Raw genomic sequence first — 25,846 nt, forward strand, 5'->3', positions numbered from 1 at the left:
GAAAGAAAGAAAGAAAGAAAGAAAAAGAAAGAAAGAAAGAAAGAAAGGAAGAAAGAAAGAAAGAAAGGAAGAATGGGAGAGAGAAAGACTACCACTTATTAAGCATCTACTCTGTGCTAGGTGTTTTGCATAAATTGATGCTTAGCCTTATTGCTATCCTCGCAGGGAGACATTTCTATCCTCATTTTGCAGATAAGCAAGCTGAGGCTCAGAGAGTACAAGCCACCTGCCCAAAGTCACAGAGCCAGCAAGGGCTGGGGCTGAAATTGACACCCATTTCTTTCCCCTACATCAAGGGCTGGCAAACTACAGCTTATAGACCAAACCTAGCCTACTACCTATTTCTGTTGAAATGGTGTGTGTGTGGGGGGGCAATAAATAGAAGAATAACATTTCAGGGTGCCTGGGTGGCTCGGTCGGTTGAGCGTCTGCCTTCAGCTCAGGTCATGATCCCAGGGTCCTGGGATCGAGTCCCACATGGTGTGGCGCCTGCTTCTCCCTATCCCTCTACTGTTTCCCCTGCTTGTGCTCTCTCGCTCTCTCTGTCAAATAAATAAATAAAATCTTAAAAAAAAAAAGAATAACATTTCATGAGTGATGAAAATGATACGGGATTCACATTTCAGTATCCATAATAAAGTTTTATTAGAACACAGCCACCCCCATTCATTTATGTACTGTCTATGATGCTTTCGCACTCTAAGGGCAGAGTTGAGGAGTTGCAAGAAAGAACATATGGGTTGCAAAGCCCAAACTATTTACTATCTGGCTCGTTGCAGATAAGATTGGCTGATTCCTGCCCGATGCCATGCAATTTCCCAGGGGCCTGGAAAGTCTGCAGGGCCTCCCTTTTCCCTGCACAAGGACATCAGGGCTGAAAGCCAGGCCTCCTTCTGCTTGCCAAGCCATGCGCCCTGGGGCTGGATTCCCTGGAGAAGGGCCCTTCTCTAATTTGTTCACCTGGAATGTTCACTCTTTTATGGGTACAAAGCTACTAGCAGTGGCCCCAAATGCACAGTTCCCCTTCCTTCCCATCACAGCCTCTGGGAAAGCAGCCCCAAAGTATGTCCCATCAGATCTGCAGCAGAAGGAGTGGATAGTGAAAGTGGAGAACAAGCAGGGGCAGGGGTCTGCGTGAAGCTGGGGTGGGGCGGGGAGGGATGGCCTGGGCAGAGCTGGGGCCTCTAGCTGGCCTCAAAAGGGACAATCACCAGGGAGTTTAACGAGGAGTTCTCTACCTTTCAAGGGACTCCCGGGAGGCCATTATTTATTCTCCGTGACTTTTAAGGCTGTAAAAGTCTTCCCACCTCCTCTGTCTCTGTTCTCCTTCCCCTGACTTCCCCTCTGGGGGTGGGAAAGAATCTCATTCTCCAAACTCTCAGAAGAGACAGAAGATGAAAAGGATTAACTCTTTGCTGTAGCCTGTCTGCTCTGCCTGGCAGCTGTGCACAAGTGTGAGTGAGCCCTGCAGGCCTGAGCACAGTGTCCTGGGCCTTCCCTGGGCCGGAGGCAGGGATGGGCACCTGGGGAGTCCATGACATAGTCTCATGCCTAGAGCTCCCCACCCAGGGCCTACAAATGGCCAAAAGCTTCCATAAAGCCCAAGCGCTTGGTAAAGGAGAAATCAGACCATGGATGAAGGAGAGGAGGAAGGAAGAAACAGAGGGAAGAAAAGAAAACACAAAATAGAATGGAAGAAAGAAAGGAAGAAAAAGCAGAAATAAAGAACCTGGACAACATTATGCTAAGTGAAAAAGCAGGGCATAAAAGACCATATATTATATGAAATGTCCAAAATAGGCAAATCTATAGGGATAAAAATAGATTAGTAGTTGCTTGGTGGAGGGCAGGCAGGAATCAGGGTTTGGGAGATGATCACAGAAGGTTACAGGGTTTCTTCTGGGGGGTGGTGAAAATGTTCTAAAATTGGTTGTGGTAATGGTGGCACAACTCTGTGACTATACTAAAAACCAGTGAATTGTACACTGAAATGGTTGAATTGCCTGGTATGTAAAGTATATCTCAATAAAACTGTTACATGGAAGGAAGAAAGATTGAAGGCGGTCCAAGATGGTGGCATAGGAAGACCCTGAAATCACCTCCTCCAATGGACATACCCAGTCTGTAACCCATAGTTACATATGGAACAATTCCTGCTGAAAAAGAATGGAAAAGTAGTGGAACATTTCCCTCCACAACAAGGGATAAAAGGGCCACATCAAAACATGTAGGAGAGGTGGAGATGCGATCTCACCAAAAACCTCAACCCTGGTGGGATAATTCACAATAAGGAGAGATCTTGTGGGTCTGGAATCTCTCTCTGAGGAGAGAGGGGTTTGTGCCCCACACTGGGCACCTCAACCCTTGGTACCCGCACTGAAGAGATGAGGCCCCAAAAACATCTGGCTTTGGAAACCAATGGGCCTTATGTCCAGGAAACCCGGGGCGGGCGGGGGGGTCTATGGAGATCTGAGCTATTCCTTCTGAGGAGCTCTTGCACAGACTTGCCCATCCTGGGACCAGCGGGAAGGAAGAAGTTTGAGAGATGACTGGATTATATGTGGAGGAGGTGCATTTACCAGAGGGGTAGAGGACAGTTGGGACTCTCTTTGGGGACAGAGGTGCTGGTGAGCAGCATTTTTGCACTCTCCCTTTACCTTGCTAGCACAGGTAGGTATGCACAGACACAGCTTTGCTAAAGCCTTGGGTGCGCCTGGCCCCCAGCACTCTCTCTGCCTCCCTAGAGCCATAGGCATGCCCTGGCCTCAACACTCTCCAACAGCCTTGCTGAAGCTGGTGGGTGAGGGCAGCCCACAGGGGACACCGTTGATCCCCTGGCCCTTGTGGCCTGAGGTGCTTGTGTTTATTGGCCCCCCTGGGGCCATAACAATTGGAGAGACAGTTCTGGGCAGGTTTCATACCCAGGGCACTGTTTCAACTCCAGTCTGCCTCTGAAAAAGACCTATCTCCTTGTCCTGGAGCTTCAATCTGAGGGACAGGCTTCAGGTTTGCCAGACATCTAGAGGCTATAGAGGCACTCTGCGGGAATGTAGGCAGGGAAATAGCATCTTTGAACCTCCCCTTGGCCTTCACACAGCTCACTGTTATCTCTTAGAAAAGAACTTATACATTTGCCTGAAGCCCCGATTTTTCCAAGAGTTGCCCACAGGACACCTCTAGATTTCCTGGTCTGGAGGCTGGCAAAGTTTACAATTGCAGTCCCATGGAACTATATATATTTGCATACTTAAAAAGCTGCTACCTGAGGATCTGGCTTCCAATCAGACTGAAAGTAGGTGCTGCCTGTGATTACTCCCTTTGGAACACTGGCAGGACTTGGCACACCCTCAACCACAGAGGTCTATCAAGAATAAATCAGGCTACTCAGAGAGTCACAAAGGTGTGAGGGACAACAAGAGCTAGGGCAAGGTTGAATGATAAGGTTCATCTCCTACACAAGGCCACTCTTTCAAGACTGGGAGAGGTAGTTGTTTTGACTAATACATAGAAACAAACACAGACAGGCAAGCAAAATGAGAAAACAGAGGAATATGTTACAAATAAAAGAACAAGACAGAATCTCAGAAAAAGATTTTAATGAAACAGAAATAGTAATCTACCTGTTAAAGATTTCAAGGTAATGGTCATGAAGATTCTCAATGAACTTAGGAGAAGGATGGATGGACACAGTGAGAACTTCAACAAAGAAACAGAAAATGTAAGAAAGTACCAAACAAGTCACAAAGCTGAAGAATACAATAATGGAACTGAAAAATACACTTGAGGGGCCAACAACAGACCAGATGAAGCAGGTGAATGGATCAGTGACCTGGAAGACAGGGCAGTGGAACTCACCAAGAGCAGCAAAAAGAAAAAAGAATTTTAAAAAGTGAAGATAGTTTAAGGGACTTATGGAAGAACATCAAGCAGAATAACATTTGCTTTATAGGGGTCCCAGAAGGAAAAGAAGGAAAGGGGCAGAAAACTTATTTGAAGAAATAATGGCTGAAAACATCTCTAACCTGGCGACAGAAACACTTAGTTCAGGAAGCCCAGGGAGTTTTGTTTTGTTTTGTTTTTAAGATTTTATTTATTTATTTGACAGACAGAGAGAGAGAGTACAAGCAGGGGGAGCAGCAGGCAGAGGGAGAGGGAAAAGCAGACTCCCTGCTGAGCAAGGAGCCTGATGTGGGACTGGATCCCAAGACCCCAAGATCATGACCTGAGCTGAAGACAGATGCTTAACCGACTGAGCCACCCAGGTGTCCCATGAGTCACCCAGCCGCCCCTGCCAAGAGAGTTCTAAATAAGATGAAACCAAAGAGAATAACACTAAGACACATTATAATTAAAATGTCAAAAATTAAACAGAGAATCTTAAAAGCAGTAAGAGAAAAAAACAACTTCTTGCATACAAGGGAACCCACATAAGACCATAAACTGTTTTTTCAGCAGAAACTTTGCAGGCTAGGAGAGAGTGGCATGATATATTCAAAGTGCTAAAAGGAAAAAAATCTTCTGACCAAGATTACTCTACTCGGCAAGGTTATCATTCGGAATTGAAGGAGAGATAAAGAGAGTTTTCCAGACAAGCAAAATCTAAAGGGATTCATCACCACTAAACTGACCTTACATGAAATGTTAAAGGGATTTCTTCAAGCTGAAAAGAAAAAGCACTAACTAATAATGAGAAAACATACAAGAGTAAAAATCTCACCAGTAAAGGTAATAGATTAACCACTTATAAAGCTAGTATAAAGGTTAAAAGATAAAAGCAGTCAAACTAACTGAAGCTATTAATAATTAGTTAAGGGATACCAAAATAAAAGAAAGTAAATATAACATGAAAATCATAAAACATGGGGGGAATATAGAGTTTTTAGAATGCATTCAAATTTAAGTTGTTATCAACTTAAATAAGACATATATATATATATATATACACACACACTGTTCTATGTGAACCTCATGGTAGCCACAAAGCAAAAACCTATAGTAGATACACAAAAAATAATGAGAAAGGAATCTAAACATAACCATAAAGAAAGGCATCAAACCACAAAGGAAGAGAACAAGAGGGGGAAAAAAAAACATAGAGGAACTATGTGCCAGAAAACATCTGACAAAATGGCAGTAAGTACATAACAATAATTAAGTGTAAAGGGACTAAATTTTCCAATCAAAAAACACAGAGCGGCTGAAAGGATAAAAATAAGACAACTATATATGCTGCTTACAAGAGACTCACTTCAGATATAAGTACACACACAGACTGAAAGTGAAGGAGTGAACAAAGATATTCCATGGGAATGGGAAGAAATCTGGTTTAACTATATCAGACAAAATAGACTTTATTTTATTTTATTTTATTTTTATCTTAGAGAGAGCATGCATGCCTGAGTTCGGTGGGTGGAGGGGCAAAGGGAGAGAGAGAAAATCTTAAGCAGGCCACACACTCAGCATGGAGCCTGATATGGGGCTTGATCTCAAGACCTTGAGATCATGACCCGAGCTGACATCGAGAGTTGGACGCTTAACCAATTGAGCCACCCAGGCACCCCAAAATAAAATAGACTTTAAAGCAAAGACTGTAATAAAAGACGAAGAAGAGTGTTACATCATGATAAAGGGGTCAAACCAACAAGATGATAACATTTATAAATATTTATGTGCCAACACAGGAGCACCTAAATATATAAAACAAATACAAACAGAACTACAGGGAGAAATTGACAGTAATACAATAATAGTAGGGGATGTTAATATCCCACTTTCATCAGGGGATAGATCATCCAGACAAAAAACCATTAAGGAAACACTGGCCTTAAATGACACATTAAACCAGATGGACTTAAATGATATATACGAAATATTCTGTCCTCAAACAGGAGAATATACGTGCTTTTCAAGTGCATATGGAATATTCTCCAGATTAGATTACATGTTAAGCCACAAAACAAGTCTCAATAAATTTAAGAAGATTGAAATCACTGTTAACAATAGAGAACAAACTGAAGGTTGGAGGGAAGGTGGGTGGGGGATGAGCTAAATGGGTGATGGGTATTAAGGAGGGTGCTTGTGGTGATGCGTGCTGGGTGTTGCATGTAAGTAACAAATCACTAAATTCTGCTCCTGAAACAAATATTGCACTAAATCTTAACTACTAGAATTTAAACAAAAATTTGAAGGAAAAAGAAAAAGATTGAAATCACATCAAGCATCTTTTCTGACTACAGTGGTATGAAACTAGAAATTAATTACAAAGAAGAAAACTGGAAAAATCACAAATATATGGAGATTAAACAACATGTTACTAAACAGCCAATGGGTCAATGAAGAGATCAAAGGGGAAATAAAAAAAAAATACCTTGAGACAAATGAAAATGGAAACACATAATCCAAAATCTGGGGGATGCAGCAAAAGCAGTTTTAAGGTGGAAATTCTTAGGGATACAGGCCTACCTCAAGAAACAAGAAAAATCCCAAATAAATAATCTAACCTTACACCTAAAGAAACCAGAAAAAGAAGAACAGATGAAGTCCAAAGTTAGTAGAAGGAAGGAAATAATAAAGATCAGAACAGAAATAAATGAGACTAAAAAAAATAGAAAAGATCGATGAAAATAAGAGTTGGTTCTTTGAAAAGATAAACAAAATGGACAAACCTTTAGCTAGACTAATCAAGAGAAAAAGGGAAAAGGCTCAAATAAGTGAAATCAAAAATGGAAGAAGAGAAGTTACAACTGATGGCCTAGAAATACAAAGGATTATAAGAGACTGCCAAGAAAAATTATATGCCAACAAATTGGACAAACTGGAAGAAATGGATAAATTCCTAGGAACATACAATCTTCCAAAACTGAACCATGAAGAAACAGAAAATCTGAATAGACTAATTACTTTACCAATTATTAAAGAGATTGAATCAGTAATCAAAAAACTACCCCCTGCCCCTCAAAAACTCCCAACAAACAAAAGTCCAAAGCCACACAGCTTCACTGGTGAATTCTACCAAGCATTCAAAGATTTAATACTTATTCTTCTCAAATGCTTCCAAAAAACTGAAGAGGTGGGAATACTTCCAAACCCATGTTAAGGCCAACATTACCCTGATCCAAAACCAGACCAGGACACTACACAAAAAAAGAAAATTACAGGCTAATATCCCTGATAAATGTAGATGCAAAAATTGTCAACAAAACATTAGCAAATCCAATTTAATAATATATTAAAAGGACCGTACACCATGATCAAGTGGGATTTATTCCAGGGAAGGAAGCATGGTTCAACATTGGCATATCAATCAATGATGACACACACACAAAAGTATAAAAGTCATATGATCATCTCAATAGATGCAGAAAAAGCATGTGACAAAATTCAGTATCCATTTATGATAAAAAAAACCTCTCAACAAAGTGGGTATACAAGGAACATACCTCAACATATTAAAGGCCATATATGACAAACCCATAGCTTACATCATACTCAACAGTGAAAAGCTGAAAGCTCTTCCTTTAAGGTCAGGAACAAGACTTGGATGCCCACTCTTGTCATTTTTATTCCACATTATATTGGAAGTCCTAGCCACAGTAGATAGGCAAGAAAAAGAATTAAAGGCATTCAAATTGGAAAGGAAGAGTAAAACTGTCACTTCTTACAGATGACATGATAATGATATACAGAAAACCCGAAAGATTCCACCAAAAAACTGATATAAATGAATTCAGTAAAGTCACAGGATATAAAACCAATATACAGAAATCTGTTGCATTTCTATACAGTAATAATGAAGTAGCAGAAAGAAAAATTAAGAAAGCAATCTATTTAGGGGCACCTGGGTGACTCAGTCAGTTAAGCGTCTGACTCTTGGTTTTAGCTCAGGTCATGATCTCATGGGTCATGCGATCAAGCCCCGAGTTGGGCTCCATGCTCAATGTGTGTCTACTTGGGATTCTTTGCCTCTCCCTCTGCCTCTCCCCCGACTTGCATGCGCGTGTGCATGCACGTGCTCTCTCTCTCAAATAAATAAATAAAATCTTTAAAAAAAAAGAAAAAAAACAATCTCTTTAACAATCGCATCAAAAAGAATAAAATACCTAGGAATAAATTTAAGCAAGATGGTGAAAGACCTGTACACTGAAAACTATAAAATACTAACAAAAGAAATTGAAGAAGATATGAATAAATGGAAAGATATTCCATGCTCATGGATTGGAAGAATTAATATTGTTAAAATGTCCATACTACCCAAAGCAAGGTACAGATTCAATGTAATCTGTATTAGAATTCCAATGGCTTTTTTCACAGAACTAGAACAAATAACCCTAAAATTTGTATGGAAGCACAAAAGACTCTCTAGCCAAAGCAATCTTGAGAAAGAAAAACAAGGTTGGAAGTATGACACTCCCTGGTTTCAAGCTATACTACTAAGCTATAGTAATCAAAACAGTATGGCATTGGCATAAAATTAGACACATAGATCAACGGATCCAGAATAGAGAGTCCAGAAATAACCAGCCCCTAAGCAGTGGTGGGGCAGGACTCATACTGGGGCTCCCTAGTTCCACCCCAGAAGCAGAACACCCCAACAGCCTTGTGGTGTGATGGCCAGGCACAGAGGGTAGAGGTGACAAAGTGGCCAGTGGGATTCCAGTGTGCCAGGGGGCGGGCTGGCCAGGGCCCTTCGTTGGGGGTGAGTTGCTCCAGGCACCTTTGCACAAAGCACCGTAAAGGCTGTCAAGAAATGTTGGAATCAGTGTGCCAAAAGGTTAGACTACTTTAGAACCCAGATGATACAGGGAAACAAATTTGGGCTCTTAGCTAGGCAAGCTATGGGAAACTTCCTGCCGGAGCAACACGCCTTCTTAGGAAGAGTGTGTGCATGGCTCATGGGGCTCTTTCACTCCTGTGGGTACTGCAGCTTCATCTGCTGAGGCTGGGCTTGGAGCAGCAGATGAAGTCAGCCCCGCACTCTCCTGAACCCCCAACCTCTGGCCAAACCATGACATGCTGTGGAGGCCTAATGGACAGCATCGGGTTGTCAGGAACTGTGAACTCCCCCCCTCCCCCCACTCAGAAGCTCACTTTCTGTGTCCTTGGCACAAGTGACCTCACTCTCTGGGCTGGTGTGTAACACAGCCAGGGGGAGGGGCCAGGTTACTGTTCGGGGCCTCTTCCCTCTCCAAGACTGATTCAGAGCGTGTGGTTGGGTTCTATTGTGAGGCCTGCCCTGACACCACTATTTGGAGGGAGGCCCATTGTGATGTCCAAATTAGAAAGGGGAACCAGGGATTTCTGAGCTCCCATTTGTTCCTGCAACTTCCCTCACTGAGTTTTGGTTTCCTGATCTCTGAAGTGGAGGCAGTATTATTTACCTCTTAGGGCTCTTGGGGAACTAAAACTAGATATTCACTCACGCATGCCACCATGCCCCTGACCCAGCCCCATCCAACAATATTACTGTGCCTATCCTAGTAGGGATACAGCAGTGAACAACACAGGCATGGGCCTGCCCTTGGGGAGCGTACCCTTGGGGGTGCAGACCTGAAACACAGAGAATGCCTCAAGAGGAATAAGACAGTTTGGGCTGAGGCCAGGGGGCGTGGAGGACAAGGTCTGGGAGGTCAGGATAAGAACTTGGGAGCATCAGGAGGGACGGCGCATAGTCCCACTTCCACGTGGAAACCTGCTCTCTGGCTGCAGAAGGAGAGCAGATAGGAGGGGTCGGGTGGACAGCTGCCACGGGACCTCTGAGGAGAAAGCTGGCTGGAGGGGTGGGGGCCCCTTGGCTCCCTTTGCACCTCTTCTCCCAGGGTCTTTCCTGATCTCTGGCTCCAGCCTCCAGGCGCTCTGCAGGAATGCGGAAATGCCATGCCCACGAGCGACTGCTGATACTCCAGGTGCTTATGAATATTATCTCCCCGCCCTGGGAGATTACCCAGAGCAAGCCAGTGTGTGGAAAAGGGACCCAAGAGCCCTGGGCAGGGGTCCAAAGTACTGGGTCTGTCACCAGCCCCTCCTGAGCTTGCGTTGCGCCTCAGATAAGTCACTTGCTTCCCAGTGATCTTAGTTCCCTCATCTGGTATCAATGGGACTAGCACTGAGTCTGGACTAAATTCAAGTCCAGACAGTGTTTTACTGTAGAAAGACCCCAAACTTTAGGGTCAGACAGGCTCAGACTGGAATCCTTACTTGGATTTGAGGCTATGTGGTCTGATGCTGACCACTTTGCTTCTGGAAGCCTGCAGCTGGCTGGGGGCCCACACTTTGAGAAGCACTGCCCTAGAATAACATCCCTCAGGGAGGACAGCCTCTGATCTGCTCACTTCTATGCCCCAAGCAGGGCTGGGCTTATAGCAAATCCTTGCTGGGGGCCTGGGGATCCTGGGCTCGGAGTGGTCTGTTTTGGCTGTGACTGAAGTGGGTGGAGGGCGGGTGTGGGTCAGGGGATGTTGGCAAGAAACAGATCAGAAGGAGGGTAGGGCTTCTAATGCCAGGCAAGGCGTTGGGACTTGGGGTCGCTGAACACAGTCCCCAGAGATGTCCACATTCTCACTGCTGGAATCTGAGCACGTTACCTTCTGTGGCAAAAAAAAGGACTTAATCATATCTATAATTAAGTTAAGGAATGTGGGATGGGGCGATGATCCTGGATTATCCTGGTGGTCCCTAAATATAGTCACAAGAGCCCTTCTAAGAGAGTGGCAGGAGATTTGGCTACAGATGGGGGAAGGAGTTGTGACAAAGGAAGCAAGAGGGGAAAGACGTGAGAAAGGGCTCATGAGCCAAGGGGAGCAGGTGGCCCCCGGAAAAGGCAAGGAGAAGGCACGGAAAGAGAGTCTCCTCTGAAACCTCCAGGAGCAACCAGCCCTGCCAGCACCTTGGTCTCAGACTCCCGACCTCCCAAACTGTAAGGGAATCCATCTGCCTTGTTTTTGGCCACCGAATATTACAGCAGCCCTAGGAAATGAATGCAGGCCGATATCCAGCAGGAGCGGTGGAGGTCACTGGGGAGGGCACATGGCCAGAGAGGTGACAAGGGCCACTCTCTCCAGGAGTCTCCCCTTGGCTGGCGCCACCATGCCCCTGACCCAGCTCCACCCTGCCCCAAGGGCAGGCCCAGTTAGGCCCTTCAGAATTCTCCACTCAGAGCGACACCTCCACGCCGCACCCCCCCCGCCCCCCCCCGCTCCTGCCCCAGCAGGGATAAGGGCCTTCGGTCAGGTCAAGGCTGATTTTTGTCCCCAGACGGAAAGCAGAAAGGACATGTTATCAGTCATCAGGGAAGCCGGGAGCCAACCTCATGGAGGGCCACATGAGGCCCTGATGCCCTGGCAGTCTCAGTGGGAAAATCAACCTCTGGCTGTTCGTGGCCTCCTTCACCCCCCACCCAGGCCCCCACCAGTCCAACTGGTTCACCATCCTCCTCTGCCCAACCCCTCTGCTCACTGTTTCTGGGTCTTGGAGGACAGAGCATGGCCACGGCCGCACAGGACATGTGCTCTGAAGGCCCTGGCTTCGTGGCTGCTGTGTGTGACCCAGGCAGGCCCAACCTCTCAGCTGGCCTCAGCCTCATAGCCGCCCTCCCGCCCCCCGCCACATGGTGGCCGTGAAGATCGGAAGAAAAGGTGGGCGTTCATGGTCCACAGTGTGCCCTGCACCCAGAGGACAGCCAATCAGGGGGGCTGCTATTTCTGTTGTTGCTTGGAACGTGGCTTTGGCTGACTCACTAGCTTATGTCCCTTGGGTAATTTATTTATCTTTTCTGAGCCTCAGTTTTCCCATCTGTGAAGTGGAGCTTAAACAAGCATAGGGTCGTGGGGAAAGTGAAATGAGGTCATAAGTCCAAAGGGTCCAGTACCACCCTGGATGAATAAGGTCTTTTCCTGTCTGCATTTAAGGCTCAGCTTGGAGGTCTGCTCCCTGGGATGGGCTCCCTGGGCCATGCACCACCTCCTCTGGGCGCCCAGCACACTGGGTTTCAGTCATTGGCATGTGCTGCACTGAGCTGCTGCCCATCTACTCTTCAACTAGACCATGAGTAATGACAGGTGGCGAGACCTGGGGTGGGGGGCTTGCTTTATCTCCCTTCGCACCCTTAGCACCCAGCCCAAGGGTGGGGATAGGATGCCCACAGAATGATTATACATGGAAACAATGGCCAACGTGTACAGCGGGCACCCAGTGGGTGCCCAAGGAGCGTCAGCTGTTGTTGCTAAGTGCTTATTGAATACACTTCTCTACGGATTAGGGGTGAAAGCAGCCTCTTCACCAGGGGGTCACACTGGTAAGAGCAGCGGAAAGTGGCATGCATGACTAGACTGAATGGTGTCAACAGCCTTCTACCGGGTCTGCTCTCTGTGCTTTGTTCTTTGTTTGCTTCGTGATCTAACTTAGCTTTGTGCTCGAGGCTGCTTCCTGAATGGGGGAGGGAATGGGGAAGGACATGGTCAGAGGGGGCCTTACCCATCAGGGCCGGATGTGGAAGGCTCCAGATCTCCATTTTGGAGAGACATTGCTCGGTGGTTTGGAGGATGGATTTGAGAGGGAGAGTCTCAAGGTTAGGAGCTGGAGGCAGGAGCAATGAGGCTTGTTCCAGAAGGCTGGCAGTGGAGGGGTGGAGGGCCCGGGACCCAAGTCTATGGCAGGACACTCCACACCTGGCTGCTGCAAGGACCAGAGGGGACATGAGGCCCAGGGGTCTGGCTGGGCAATTTTGCTCCCACAACGCTCCACAGGGACCAGAACCGAGAAGGTGTGGGGCTGCGGCATTTGCCCAAGCTTTTCTCGAGTCTGATGCTCAATTATTGAGAGGAGACAAGTGTCCCAGCCTGTTCACATCTCTTGACTCACATGGGCATCAGGCAACCCTGGGAGGTGAGCAGGGCAGGCTGCATGAGGACAGACCCCACCCGCTATGAGATGAGGAAACAGAAGCCCAAGAGGGGCAGGGACTTGCTCACACCAAGGAGGGAGGGAGAACAGAGCTGAGAGCGGGACTATGCAGTTGACTTTCCATGCCTGTGCATCAGAACAAATGCCCAAAATGTCATTTCTGCATCCTGGGGACTCAGCACAGTTCCCAGCATGTGGTGGGAAGTTGATAAAGGTTTGCAAATGAATGGACAGACGGACGGATGAACAGATGGATGGATGGGTGGGTGGGTAGGTGGGTGCGTCGGTCACACAGACCTGCACTCTGGGAGGCAAAGCCATGGTCTGTGGGAAGAGTAAGGAAAGCAACATTTGTTGAGCACTTTCACGTGCCAGGCGTTCTACCAGCGCCCTTTCACTCAGCCCTCTCCTCAGCTAGAGTGCCCGTAGACCGGTCAATGTATTCTCCATGCTGTGGGTGAGCTTCCTCAGCGCCACTCAGGTTTCTAGTGGGGTTTCCCTCAATACCCGGCATTGCCTTTGCCATCAGAGCATGTATCTACATCTCATTCCAATCCTGTTTATTTTTTCAGCCTGGATACCTCTTGGGGGTAGAATCCTGGGGCATCTTCTCTCTCGCATCTCCTGTACCCCAAACATCCAATGCTCTCCAAGCCTATCTTTTTTTTAATAGCCTCTTAGATTTTGCTCTATTCCTTTCTCCTCTCTCATGGGCCAGTGCACATGCCCCTTCACCAATGGTCCCATCTCATTCTGCTGGTCCACGTCTTTCCGGGAACCAAAGCTCTCTTTCCAAAGCACAGAGCTGCCTGGCTTCCCTCCATCCTTGCTTCTAATCCTTCCATCTTCCCCTGAGACCAATGGTACAAGGTCTAAGCCCCTAGCCTGACCTGCAAGGCTCTGCCTTCTTGATTTGGCCAGTCCTCTTTCTCCTCTGACCCGAGCACCCCTAGCATAAGAGCGGGTGCATCATAGGGGCTCAATGAACGTGGACCAAGCTGGGTTTGCGGTTACTCCCCGGGTGGCGGCATCAGTGCCTGGCCATTTGAGGGCTGTCCTGGAAAGCTTGGGTGAACACCTCACATGACTAACCAAATGGCAGAGTTGGGCCTTGAACTTGGGATTCCCGATTGTAAGGACAACGTAGCTAGAATAAAGGGCCCACAAGTTCTGGAGTCAGAGATCTCTGTCCAGGTCCCAGCTGTGTGGCCCTGGTCACGTGCTCTGAGATTTAATGTGGTCCTTTAAAAATGGAAGTCAAAGCGTCTACCTCGGGAAGCCGTTGGGAGGATGGAACAACATGAGGTTGCAAAGTGCTCATGAAGACTTCCCAGCACAGAATGTTCGACCAGCACCTGGGGAACGGCCGCTACCTTCACGGTCGCCATTACTGGGACCCCCTCCCCGGGGCGCTTGTCTCGCGCACACACACACACACACACACACACACACATTCAGGGCAGTTACCTGTCTGAGGCTCCCCTCGGGGCTGTGACCTCTGTCCCACTCCACACCTGCAGCTTCAGGGGCTTCTCTTCCTGCCGCATGGGTTCTCGGCTTTGGTTCCTGGCCAGCTGAGAGCTGCCAGCCCTCCGAGGAGTCTCCTGGGCACTGTGGCTGGCAGGCCCACAGCGGAAGAGCTGCTGGTATGCCGTGCGGAAGTCTCTGTTCAGCGTGGCGTACAGGATAGGGTTCAGGGCCGAGTTGGCATAGCCCAGCCACAGAACAACGGCTTCAATGGCCTCATTGATGTCATCATCCCCTACCAGCCCCCGGTAAACAAACACGGTAAAGTAGGGGAACCAGCAGATGATGAAGGCTCCCATCACGGCGGCCAGTGTCACTGTGGCTTTGTGCTCCCCAATGGTAGCCGCCTTCCAGGAGCCCATGTGATGGATCCTCTTGGCCTGATCCCGGGCAATCTTAAAGATGCGGTAGTAGGTGATGCACATGACCAGCAGCGGTAGGTAGAAGGTGACCAGCCCATCCACCAAGCCGTACACCAAGTTGACCTGCACTTTGCACTTCGGGATGGTGTGATTGAAACTGCTGTTCTTACTCCCACTGTTCCACCCCAGATGGATAGACAGGAAGGACAGGGTGATGGAGATGACCCAAATTAAGACAAGGGAGACAGCCACCCGGACTGGGGTGACCAGCACGGGGTAGCGCAGGGGGTCCGTGACAGCGCAGTACCGGTCGAGGCTGATCATGAAGAGGTTGAGGATGGAGGCCGTGCAGAGCATCACATCCAAGCTGGTATAGATGTTGCAGAAGACCTTGCCGAAGCTCCACTTGCAGGATAGCTGGTAGAAGGCCGAGAAGGGCAGCACCAGGAGGCCGAGGAGCAGATCGGTGATAGCCAAAGACACAATGAAGCAGTTGGTCAGACTGCGGAGCCGGCGGGTCAGGCCCACAGCCAGGCAGACCACCACGTTGCCAGCAATGGTGATGAGGATGAGGACGGTGAGGACCACGCTGACAGTGATCTTGCATGGGGGAGAGTCCAGACAAAAGGAAGAGGCTGTGCCGTTAGGTCCCATCCTGGGACCCTATAGCTCTGTCCTCTGCCGGCGGGCCCTGGCCACTTCTTGCCCAGCTTCCCAGTGTGTCAATTATGTCAACCACTGGGCTCTAGGCTCCCAATGGAGCCAAAAGAAAATGTCCAAACATGGGGAGGTGACAATGACTGCCCAGTACCGTTTTCCTAGAAATAAATAAAGCAGTCTTCTGGGAGATATCGGGCATGAGTATGAATGAAGAAGAGCAAAAGGAGAAAGCTCCTCGTTCAGATTCCAGTCCTCAAATCACCCCCTGCTGAGCCAGCTTCCTCCAGCGACTGGAGCAGGTCTCTACTCTCCAGGTTTTGCATAGAGACTGAGGCACTGGAGCATGTGTCTGGAGGTGGCTTTGGTTTTATTCGGGAGTGATCATGTGGAGTTGTGGCCACATCCTTCTCCATAGCTGGTGGAGGCTCCCACCCATGTGATGGGGGTCAGGGACTGCTGCATCTGCCTCTTAGGACCACTGGCGAACAGGAGCTGAAAATGCAAGCACCCAGTGTTGAACACTTTGAAATCAGACCAAGAGCATGACCGATGTGAGATGAATCCTTCTAGACCTTGAGCTTCCTGGGAGACACCAGGAGGCACAGGGTCAATCTGGATGCCTCTCTTTAGGAGGGACGGAGGCAACCAGCATGCACAGCGGGAGGAGGAATGGAGGCAGGATGCAAGGGGCTGGACCACTGTGCCATCCTGTGAGATACCGTTGGAGGGGTAGGACTATTTATACAGGAGAAAGAAAGGATTAGACACAGACTCTAAACACCACAAGAATAGGGGCTGTGTCTGCTTGTTCACTGCCGGTTCCTGGTGCCTGACCCCACAGGTAGGCATTAAGCATCTGATGGATAAGTGATCAAATGAGTGAATAAGTGAGCAAATGTAATGGCTTTGCTCTGATAAGGCACTGAGAACAGTGTCTGACACTGTTGGTTTCACAAAATGTCATTGTACCATAAAGCAGGAGCTGACCAACTTTCTCAGCAGAGAGCCAGGTAGTAAGTGCTTTCTGCTTTGCATCCCCCAAGGTCTCTGCTGGAATGACTCAACTCTGTCCCTGTAGCCCGAAAGCACCTACACGGACGACGTGCAAATGAATGAGTGTGTCTGGGCTCTCATGAGACTTTACTATGGGTACTGGAATTTGAATTTCACATAGCTTTCACGTGTCACAAAATAGGATTCTTTTTTGGTTTTTTCCAACTCTTTAAAACTATTTCCAAACGCTTTAAAAATGTAAAAGCTATTCTTAGCTCATGGGCTGCGCAAAACCAGGCAGAGGGCCAGATTGAGTCTGCTATCATAGTCTGCCAGTGGCTCGCCCTGCCCACACCTGCTCCAAACATCGCTCTCAATCTTTCTTTTCTTATTTGGCGGCACATGTGGTCGGTCAGCCGGCGCAGAACTGACTCAGTCTCTCCGATGGCTGCCTAGCAGCCCACGGGGTGGCTGGCCACGGTTGATCCTATTATGCCTTCATCACGAGTATTTTGGTGGTTTCCAGCTCCTTCCTCCCTCCCATCTTCCTACCTTCCTTCCACCTGTCCCAATGCAAACCTCACTTCAACAGAAAGGCTGCACACACAGTATGTCTTGGTTAAACCCCAGAGATCCCCTCCTACTGGTGATATTCTGTGATTCCAATCGATGAAAGACAAGCGAAGGCCCTGCCGATTCCCTTTCACGCCAGCCGATCCTGGTTTTCCAGAGAGCAGCTAGCAGGCAATCTACTGGGATCTGAGAGCCTGTAGAAATCAGGATGACTGTGGAATCCCTCTCAGAAGCAAGCTAATCGCCACGTGACATGAATTAAGCCTCTCCTAGGCTTTGGCCTGGAGCGGTTTTGCAACCTGAATATGAGAAGCATCATTTAATCGTAACCACTGTGTTGGTGCAGGGATCACGGCGCCTGGTCACCTTCTGCCGCTCCAGCTGGTTCAGCCGCTGGGCTTTGCGAGCCGGGCCTCTGGGTATTATTTTTAGAAGATCTTTTCATTACATAAATAACACAAGCAGCATGGTTCTCACTGGTACATTTAATTAACTGTGGAGGAGATAGCAGCAAGGCTATCTTTTTTGAGACTCCCTATTTCTGATAACAATTTTTTTTTTCCCTGAGTTTCTTAACAGCCCGGTGTAGGTATTTTGGCCCTGGACCAATGTTTTAGTTAATGTTTGGGGTTTTCAAATCTGAACGAGGCAGCCTCTCATATAATTTGAAATTCATCCTCCCCTCCCTTCTTCCTTCCTTCTCTTCCATCCCTCTGTTCTTTTCGGCCAGTATTTCTTTCAGACCTTACAATGTGGCCAACGCTGTTCTAGGTGCTGGGGGCACGATGATGAACAGAGCAGCGGTGGTCCCTTTTTTCATGGAGTTTCAAAGAAGAATCACTTCTGTCGTGTTTCTCTTTTACAGCCCAGGTCCCAGAGTTTCTGGTGACCTTCCGTGAAGGCGGGAGCTTTCGAATGGAGCTTCATCCACCCTGTAGCCTGTGGGTAGAGTGACTGCCCCAGAGGCCACAGCACCACAAGATCACTGTCACTGTTTTCATCATCCCAGACAACATAAAAACACTTTCTCGAACTTTCCTTTCAAATTTCCAAAGCAATGACAAGCTTATTACAGTAAACCCAGTATCCTGAGGGATACAGAAGAGGCTGACTGTGTGGTCACATGTCCAGGCCCTCCTGCCTGGAAGGTGACTGCTGCTGACAGTTTGGTGTGATGGGGGCTTTCCCTGCTTTCCCTGTGCTTCTCTGTGTACACACAGGCACACACGCTCTCCACATTACCAAGCAGCTCAGTTTCCCTAATTCCTTTATTGTATAAGGACACCCCTCTCAGTCACTTAGGCCTCACTCCCTCTTTTGAGAACCTACTCTGTGGCAATACGGCCTCTGTTGGGCTAAATGTATGAAGGACGTCTGTGACAGCAGGTTTGCAAGCAGCAAAAAGCAGGAACCCACCAGTGTCCAGCAGCAGGGGATGGCTTGAGAGATCATGGTGCATCCTTACTGTAGGATCGCCCTGGGCATGCTGAGATAGCATATTAAATGAAACATCATCTCATCCTCACAATAACCCACGAGTGAGGGAAATCACTGCTCTATCTAGTGGCTGGAAGAGTGAGGCTCAGAGAGGCCCAGTGATGTCACAGGCCGAATAAGTGGTCAGAGAGTCTGGATTCACACTCAGCTCACACTCCTTCAGCCATCCTTAATGCCTGTGCTCGGATCAGACTTCAACCCATCCTTCCAGCTGGGTCTCACCAAACACTTCTGTACTTGTCCTCTAACTTCACCATTCAGTTAACCCGGCTTTTCCCCCAGACGCATCACACCCTCTCACTCTTTGCCTTTGCTGTCTCCCTCAGCCTGCAGCCCTGCTCTTCCCTCTGTTCACTTCGACTACTCTCCTTTCAAGGCCCTGCTCAAACACCTCCATCTCCCTGGAGCCTTCCTGAATGCCTGGAGGCAGAAGCATTCTTCCCTGTACTTTGCACCGAGTTATACTTTGGCACCTGCTGCCTTGCAGTGTTAATATGGCTCCGTGTTTGCCCTCCCCACAGGGCCTGGATCTTGCCTACCTCTCTCCACCCCCATCCACCCATCCACCCATCCACCCACGCATCCATCCATCCATCCATCCAGCCAGCCAGCCAGCCATCCAGCCATCCAGCCACCCACCCATCCATCCATCCATCCATCCAGCCACCCACCCATCCAGCCATCCATCCATCCATCCATCCATCCATCCATCCATCATCCATCCACCCCCCCTCCCCCCCCCACCCATCCATCTAGCCAGCCATCCATCCATACAGCCAGCCAACATTTTCTGTTGTCTATATAACAGGAGAAGTACAGGGTACCTGGAGTGTGTGTGTGTGTGTGTGTGTGTGTGTGTGTGTGTGTGTGGTTTCCCCACCTTGGAAATATACGGGTACTCCCCTTGGGATCCAATGGGTCTGGTTAGTATCTGAATGGATATGTGAAAATGGGCCTATTTTCCCCAGCATTTTATGGTGAACGTTTTCACACACAAAAAGTTGAAAAACAACAAAATATACAATAGATCTTATCCAACTGTCCGTGAAGATTAGATAATTGACTGTTCACCTCTCATTCTGTGTGAAAATCACCTGAAATTCATTAAAAGCCTTCAGCTACTTCCTCCCCCCATCCCGTAGGCTAACCACCGATGTCACAGCTGCACATGTCCCGCTGTTTCCTCTTCTCATCTTTGTCTTAATAGCCTTTCAAAAGGCACCTTCTGGAGAATTGGCTCAGGGTTGCAGTACTCCCCGCTGCCCCCTGGGGAAGCTTCTGACCTTTACCTGCGTTATCACCTAGTAGATGCAGCCATAACAAAGAGCAGGGGCCAGCTCAGAGTCTGCTCATTGCGTGCCTCTGTGAGGCCATGCTGGCCAATTAGCTCTCAAGAGCAGCCCTGGCCCAGCGTGATAAGTGCACTCACTGCACTCTCTGATGGGTTTTAAACCTGCCGTGCTGGGCTCTGTGCGGGGGAGGTCTGATCCGTTTTCCATTGCTAGCTTTGGTTGGTCTCTAAGTTTAGATCCTTGACGTGGCACTCAAGGTTCTTTGTGACCCGGTTCTGTCTCCTCTCTTTCGTCTCAGCTCCTGCCTGCCATGTGCACTTTCGTGTCCTAGGACAGCACTTTGAGAAACACGGCACAGGTGACATTTCATTCCTCTGGTTTTCAAAGTGCCAGGCCCATTCTGACTCTGTGCCTTCACATATGCTGTTCCTCCTGCCTGGAATGCCCCTCCTCCTTTCTCTTGGCTGGCGAGCCATCATTCTTCTTGTAAGACCTGGCCTCCTCTGCTATCTCAGCCGGGAAGGCTTCCAGAGGTACTCGCTCCATCCCCTCACTTCTACTTCCCACTTGCACCCACCTTTGGCACAGGCTTGGGGTTTCTGGGGCGCGCTGGGTAGAATCCTGGGTTTTCGGTGCTCCAGGAAAACTCTCCTCCTTGAGGGGTCCTTGGTGATTCACCATCAGAATGTGTCTCCCCAGGAACGGAGTTGTGGTGGCTGGGATCCAGAATGTTATTTCCCTCCTCACTTCTCCCATGCAGCACAAAGAACACAGGGGCTTGGGGGGTCGAGGGTCGCCCCACCAGCACAGGCGCAGCCCAGAGGCAAACCCAGGTCTGCCTCGTGCCTCAACTTCCCTCTCACTAGTCTTCATAGACAAAATCCCAGAAGAAATGCTACTGGTGGTAGATGCTGTTCGCTAACCAGAAGGGTGAGGCCTTCTAGAAAAGCCACTAGTCTAGGGGCTCAGGCCTCCTCCCTTTCAAATTTTATCAAACTGAGTCGAGCACTTTCTTTTCCCTTTTCCCTGGGAAGTGAAATGAAGTTCCCCTTTCAAGGTTTAAGAAACTAAGCTCCAGCCACAGGGAGCTTAGGCTCAGCCAGTCTGTCGGAACTGAAATGACCTTGGTCTTCCCCCGGGTCCTTTCTTCCCACTTACAGATAGATGCCGGCCAAGGTGCAGCTCCACTTAGGAAAGGCTGACTGCCTGCAAGCAGCCCGCAGTTTGGGGGGATCAGTTAAGGCTTGTGTGATTGTGTTTCTCACTGGGCCCGACATATGAGTCTGGTTTTCCAAGCAATAATTTACACTAGGAAAAAAAACGGGATTCATCAGACAACGCCTGTGTGCCAGGTACCTCCTGGGTGATCCAGCAGGAAGTCCTGTGAAGGAGGTGATTTGATCCTTATTCTGCAAACCTCGGCATGCAGAGAAATGAAGGGGAGCCCCAGGGGCTGAAAGCAAGGACTCTGGACAGGTCTGGGCTCTAATTCCAGTGCTACCACTTAATAGCTTTGTGAGCCTGGGCACTTTACTGCCACCTCCCTGAGCCTTAGTTTCCTCATTTGTAAAATTTGTAAGATAAATACGCCCTCCCTCACTTGGTGGATGTGAAAATGCAGAGTAAGGGTCTGGCACATGGCAGGTTCTCCCCAAATGTTATCTGTATTATTGTCTAAAGCTGTCCAGCCAGGAAATAACATTCATGAGCACTCCATATATTTATTGAGTGCCTTTCAGGCGCAGACACTGCGCTGGGCTCTTGGAACACAACAGTGAGCATGACAGACACATCTAGAAGCTTCTGGTACAGTGGGGGAGACAAACATTAAGTAACTCACTGTAGAATTGCTCATTTAATTACAGTTGTATTAAGAGTTCTATATATAAATGGGAAGTATAGGGAGCCAAAGATTATATAATGGGGGGGGGGGCCTGACCTGGTCCAGGTGTTACTAAAGGCTTCTCAAGGAAGGGATATGTGAGTTGAGACATCGGTACAGATGGAAACTCAATGACAATGGGGGACAAACAGGTTCCAGGAAGAGGGAAGAGCTCACACAAAAGCTCCACCAGGAGGGAGATGGTGGATTTTAACCCTAGAGCCATGGGAAGCCTCAGGGGTAGAGGGGGAGTGTGAGCGAAGGGCAATGTGACTGGAGGGAGGAAGGAGCCCCCTGCCCTGCTGTCCACACCAGGTGGGCTGTGGCAGTGGGTGTAGGCCTGAGCTGGGCCCTGCTGACCACCTCCTGTAATCACCGTAAGTTATGAGACAGAAGTCACTGGGTCCTGGAAAGGCAGTTCCTTGTCTTTATGAGCCATAATTTCTTCGAACCTACCCCTTATAATTGGCCATTGCAAACGTCCTGGGTACCTGGTGAGGAGGGCATTAGAAAGTAGCCCCAGCAACAGACCCTCAGGAACTCTGTCCCTGTCAGGAGTCCCAAAGGGGCCCGAGAAGCAGGAGTTCTGTCAGCAGGGCAACTTTCATTCCTTAAGGAGGGAAGACAAGTCTTTGCAAGCTCCAGAGTGGCCGTACCCCCATGGGGTGCTGAGCAAACGTAACCGAGGCTCAGCCAGTCTGTCGGAACTGAAACGACCTTGGTCTTCCCCGGGGTCCTTTCTTCCCACTTACAGATAGATGCCGGCCAAGGTGCAGCTCCACTTAGGAAAGGCTGACTGCCTGTTATGCGCTAGGAGCTCTGAGGCTCCTAGTTACCATCAGCCAGGAGCCCGGTGCAAGCTGTGAGGCCGGGGATATAAACCAAGTGGACAGGGCGGTTCAGACACAGCCAAGGGATGGCTAACAGCGGCTGCAGTGGGGACAACGAAGGGCTGTGGGAACTTGGAGGAATGAGGTAGGACTCTGCGGCTGGTGGCAGGTGCGTGCACACACGCTTTACTGAGCCTGAAAAACCCCGTGGATGTTGCGAACACTCAGACTCCTGACCCAGCAGTTGAGTTTCTAGGAATTTGTCCTGTGACTCCCCACAGCACTGACTGTGTTAGCGAAAGCTAGAAATGGTGTAAAAGTGCAGAGCAATGAAAAAATGAAAGCAAAGCAATGAAGCCATCAAAAAGACTGAGTAGGTTGTCTGGGCCCATGTGGGTTGGTCTCCAAACATGTGCTGAGTAGGATAGGAAAAGGGGAAATGCGTGTGTGTACCCACGCATCCACGCGTGACTGCTCAGGAAGGGTACTGGGACTTGCCAAAAGGGGGCTGTTTCCTCTGGGGACCTGGGGGTTGAGCCATGGGTGGGAGAAATACTTTTTTGTTTAAGATTCATTTATTTTAGAGAGAAGGAGTGAGAGAGCGAGCATGAGCAGGAGGGGGAAAGAGAGAGAGAGGGACAGAGAATCTCATGCAGACTCCCCGCTGAGCACAGAGCTCGATGTGGGGCTTGATCTCAGGACCCCGAGATCATGACCTGAGCTGAAACTAAGAGTCGGATGCTCAACTGACTGAGCCACCCAAGCGCCCCATGAGAATTCTTTTACTATATGCCTTTTGAATCTTTTTACCTTGGGTATGTATCACCGATTCAAAGCCTAACAGCCACACAGTTTGACAGGTGGACAAGGGAAGGGCAGAGATTTCCTGGCAGAGGGATGGAAGCTGGGTGATCAGATCACACCTAGGAGCAGGACCAGCCATGTGGTTGGTCAGGGCTCCAGGCCAGGGCTGGCACTTGGTCTGCTCAGCCCAGGAGCCCCTTATCAGAAATCCTCCACTCCAAGTTCATTGCCCTCAGGCACCATCCTCTCCCCACAATCACTGCCCAGGTTTGGGGGTCAGACTGGTCATGCCATGCCCCTCCAACGCTTTCCTGCTGTTCGCATAAAGATGACCATGCCTGCCATACCCTGCAGGATCTGGCCTCCACCAACCTCTCTGGCTGATTCTCCAGGGGAAGTTGGAGCTGGGGATGGAGTGCTAAAGAGTTTGGACTTAGCAGTCAGAGAAAGACAAATACCATATGATTTCATTCATGTGTGGAATTTAAGAAACAAAACAGCGGAACATAGGGAAAGATAAAATAAGACGAAAACAGGGAGGGAGGCAAACCATAGGAGACTCTTAACTCTAGGGAGCAAAGCGAGGGTTGCTGGAGGGGAGGGGGGTGGGGGGTCAGGGTCACTGGGTGATGGGCATTAAGGAGGGCACATGATGTAAAGAGCACTGGGTGTTGCATGCAACTGATGAATCACCGAATTCTACCTCTGAAACCAATAATGCAGTATATGTTAATTGAATTGAATTTACATAAAAAATTTTTTTAAAAAAGAGTTTGGACTTAGTTCTGAAGGCAATAGAATGCCACTGAAGCTTCAATCACCAGGCCCAAGATTACCCAGGAAACTGGTCGCAGATCTGGGAACACGCTCTCCGGATCCCAGTCAGCCAACCACCAGTGAGGACACTCTTATTACTGGTTAGTATGTATACAACTCTTACTTCACAACGGGCCTGGGGCTTTCTCTCTAAACATCATCTCCTTTACACTTTACCACAACATGCTGAGGCAAGAAATCTCTTCTGCATTTTACAAATGCAGGAACCAAGTCTCAGACAGGTTCAGGAACTTGCCCAAAGTCTCAACACCGTTAAGTGGAAAAGTCAGGATTTGAATCCAGGTCTGTCAGACTCCGGAGTCTGTACTGGGCCACTGCCTATTTATCTTTTCCTGTGGAGAAAGAAATGACTGTTTGGGCTTTTCAAAGAGACGGTGTGATTGGGCATCTGCAACACGAAACACTTCCTTCTTCGCAATAGCATTAATGCTAGTCTTTTATCCTTGTGGTTGTAGACTTCTAACCCCTTCCTGGCAGTGGGCTGGACTTTTGGTCAAAGAAGCCCTGTTGCCAGGAAAAGGCTTTTGGTCGAGGCTGTTCTTTAGAGAGAAAGGTCCCAGATCCCAGTCATCTGAGCTTTGGTCCCACCTTTCATTTCCTCCTGGGGCCCAAAGCCAGGGATTGTGTTTGCTTCTGTCCTCAAGTGTGTCTTGTTCCAAGCGTTGCAGCCCCCTTGGTGGGGCCCCTCTGCACAGGCTGAGAAGTGAACAGATCTGAAGGTTGTCTGGGACTTGGGGCCGCTTGGCCCAGGTTGGGGAGAGCCCCACCGACTCCTTAGCCCAGAGTGGGGAGGTGGGATCAAAGTGGACATTCTATTACGATGAATGCTATCACCTTGGCATCGCACTGAGGGGGACATGAGGTCCACACACGGGACCACAAGCCCGGACACTGATCACTTCTATTTGCTGAGCACCTACAGATAGTTTACCATCTCTGTGAGGCCAAGATTATTATTATTGGTGTTCGACGGATGGTGAAACTCAGGTTCAGAGAGGTTAAGGTCACTTTGCAAGTGCGCACAGCTAGTAAAGAGGCCGGCAGGGCTTGGAACCAGGCCTGGCTCCATAGTCTCTGAGTGTCCAAGACATGCATCTGGTCTAGCTCATTCCCTGACTGTTTGTGTGACCAGTTCTCATTGAGGTGTCTTCTTATCAGTGAGAGACCCCACGCTGTTTGCCTGGCCTCTGCTAATGGTTGATGTGGGAACCTGAAGCCACATCTGGTGACAACAAATTCCCTTAGTTATTGTTTGTCTGAGAAAGTTTTTATTTCTCCTTCATTTTTCGTTTCAATTAAGGTGAAGATCACATAACAGAGAGTTAACTATTTCAAAGTGTATAATTCAGTAGCAATGCAGTACATTCATGATGTTGTCGTTCCAAAACACGTTCATCACCCCACAGAGAAACTCCACACTCATTAAGCAGTCAGTCCCCATCCCCTCTTGTCCTGGTCCCTTCCAACTACCAACCTGCTATCTGGCTCTTTGGATTTGCCTATTCTAGGTATTGTGGGCACAAAGGGCGTGTAAAATTGGGACGTGTGGGGCTGGGGGAGACCTCTGATTCTCTTTTCCACCCCCTGGCTCCCTTTCATCCACCTAGATGCTCAGCTAAATACTTAGGCATCACCCTTGACCCCCAACCTACCAGCAAGCCCGGGGACTCTGAAATGTGTGTCTCTAGGATG

At 48.6% G+C, this 25,846-nt stretch overlaps 1 protein-coding gene across 2 annotated transcripts in view; it reads right to left on the reverse strand.

Annotated features, from left to right (window-relative positions):
- Nucleotides 1–25,846, reverse strand: part of HRH2 (histamine receptor H2) — a 53,329-nt gene that overhangs the window by 15,513 nt on the left and 11,970 nt on the right. The window contains exons 2-3 of one of the 2 annotated variants that reach the window (XR_015768256.1): nucleotides 14,365–15,938; nucleotides 12,469–12,669 (exon numbers count right to left, since the gene is read on the reverse strand). Coding sequence is in view for 1 of the 2 variants with exons in the window: in XM_028102602.2 (XP_027958403.1) it covers nucleotides 14,365–15,440 (1,076 nt within the window). In the remaining variant the exon portion in view is untranslated. The remainder of the gene's footprint in view (nucleotides 1–12,468; nucleotides 12,670–14,364; nucleotides 15,939–25,846) is intronic. The other variant, XM_028102602.2, reaches the window with a different exon arrangement.

Source organism: Eumetopias jubatus, unplaced genomic scaffold (assembly GCF_037043125.1).
Source record: "Eumetopias jubatus isolate StellerSeaLion01/CBP00866 unplaced genomic scaffold, mEumJub1_p1.0 scaffold_5, whole genome shotgun sequence".
In the NCBI taxonomy this organism is placed as follows: Eukaryota; Metazoa; Chordata; class Mammalia; order Carnivora; family Otariidae; genus Eumetopias; species Eumetopias jubatus.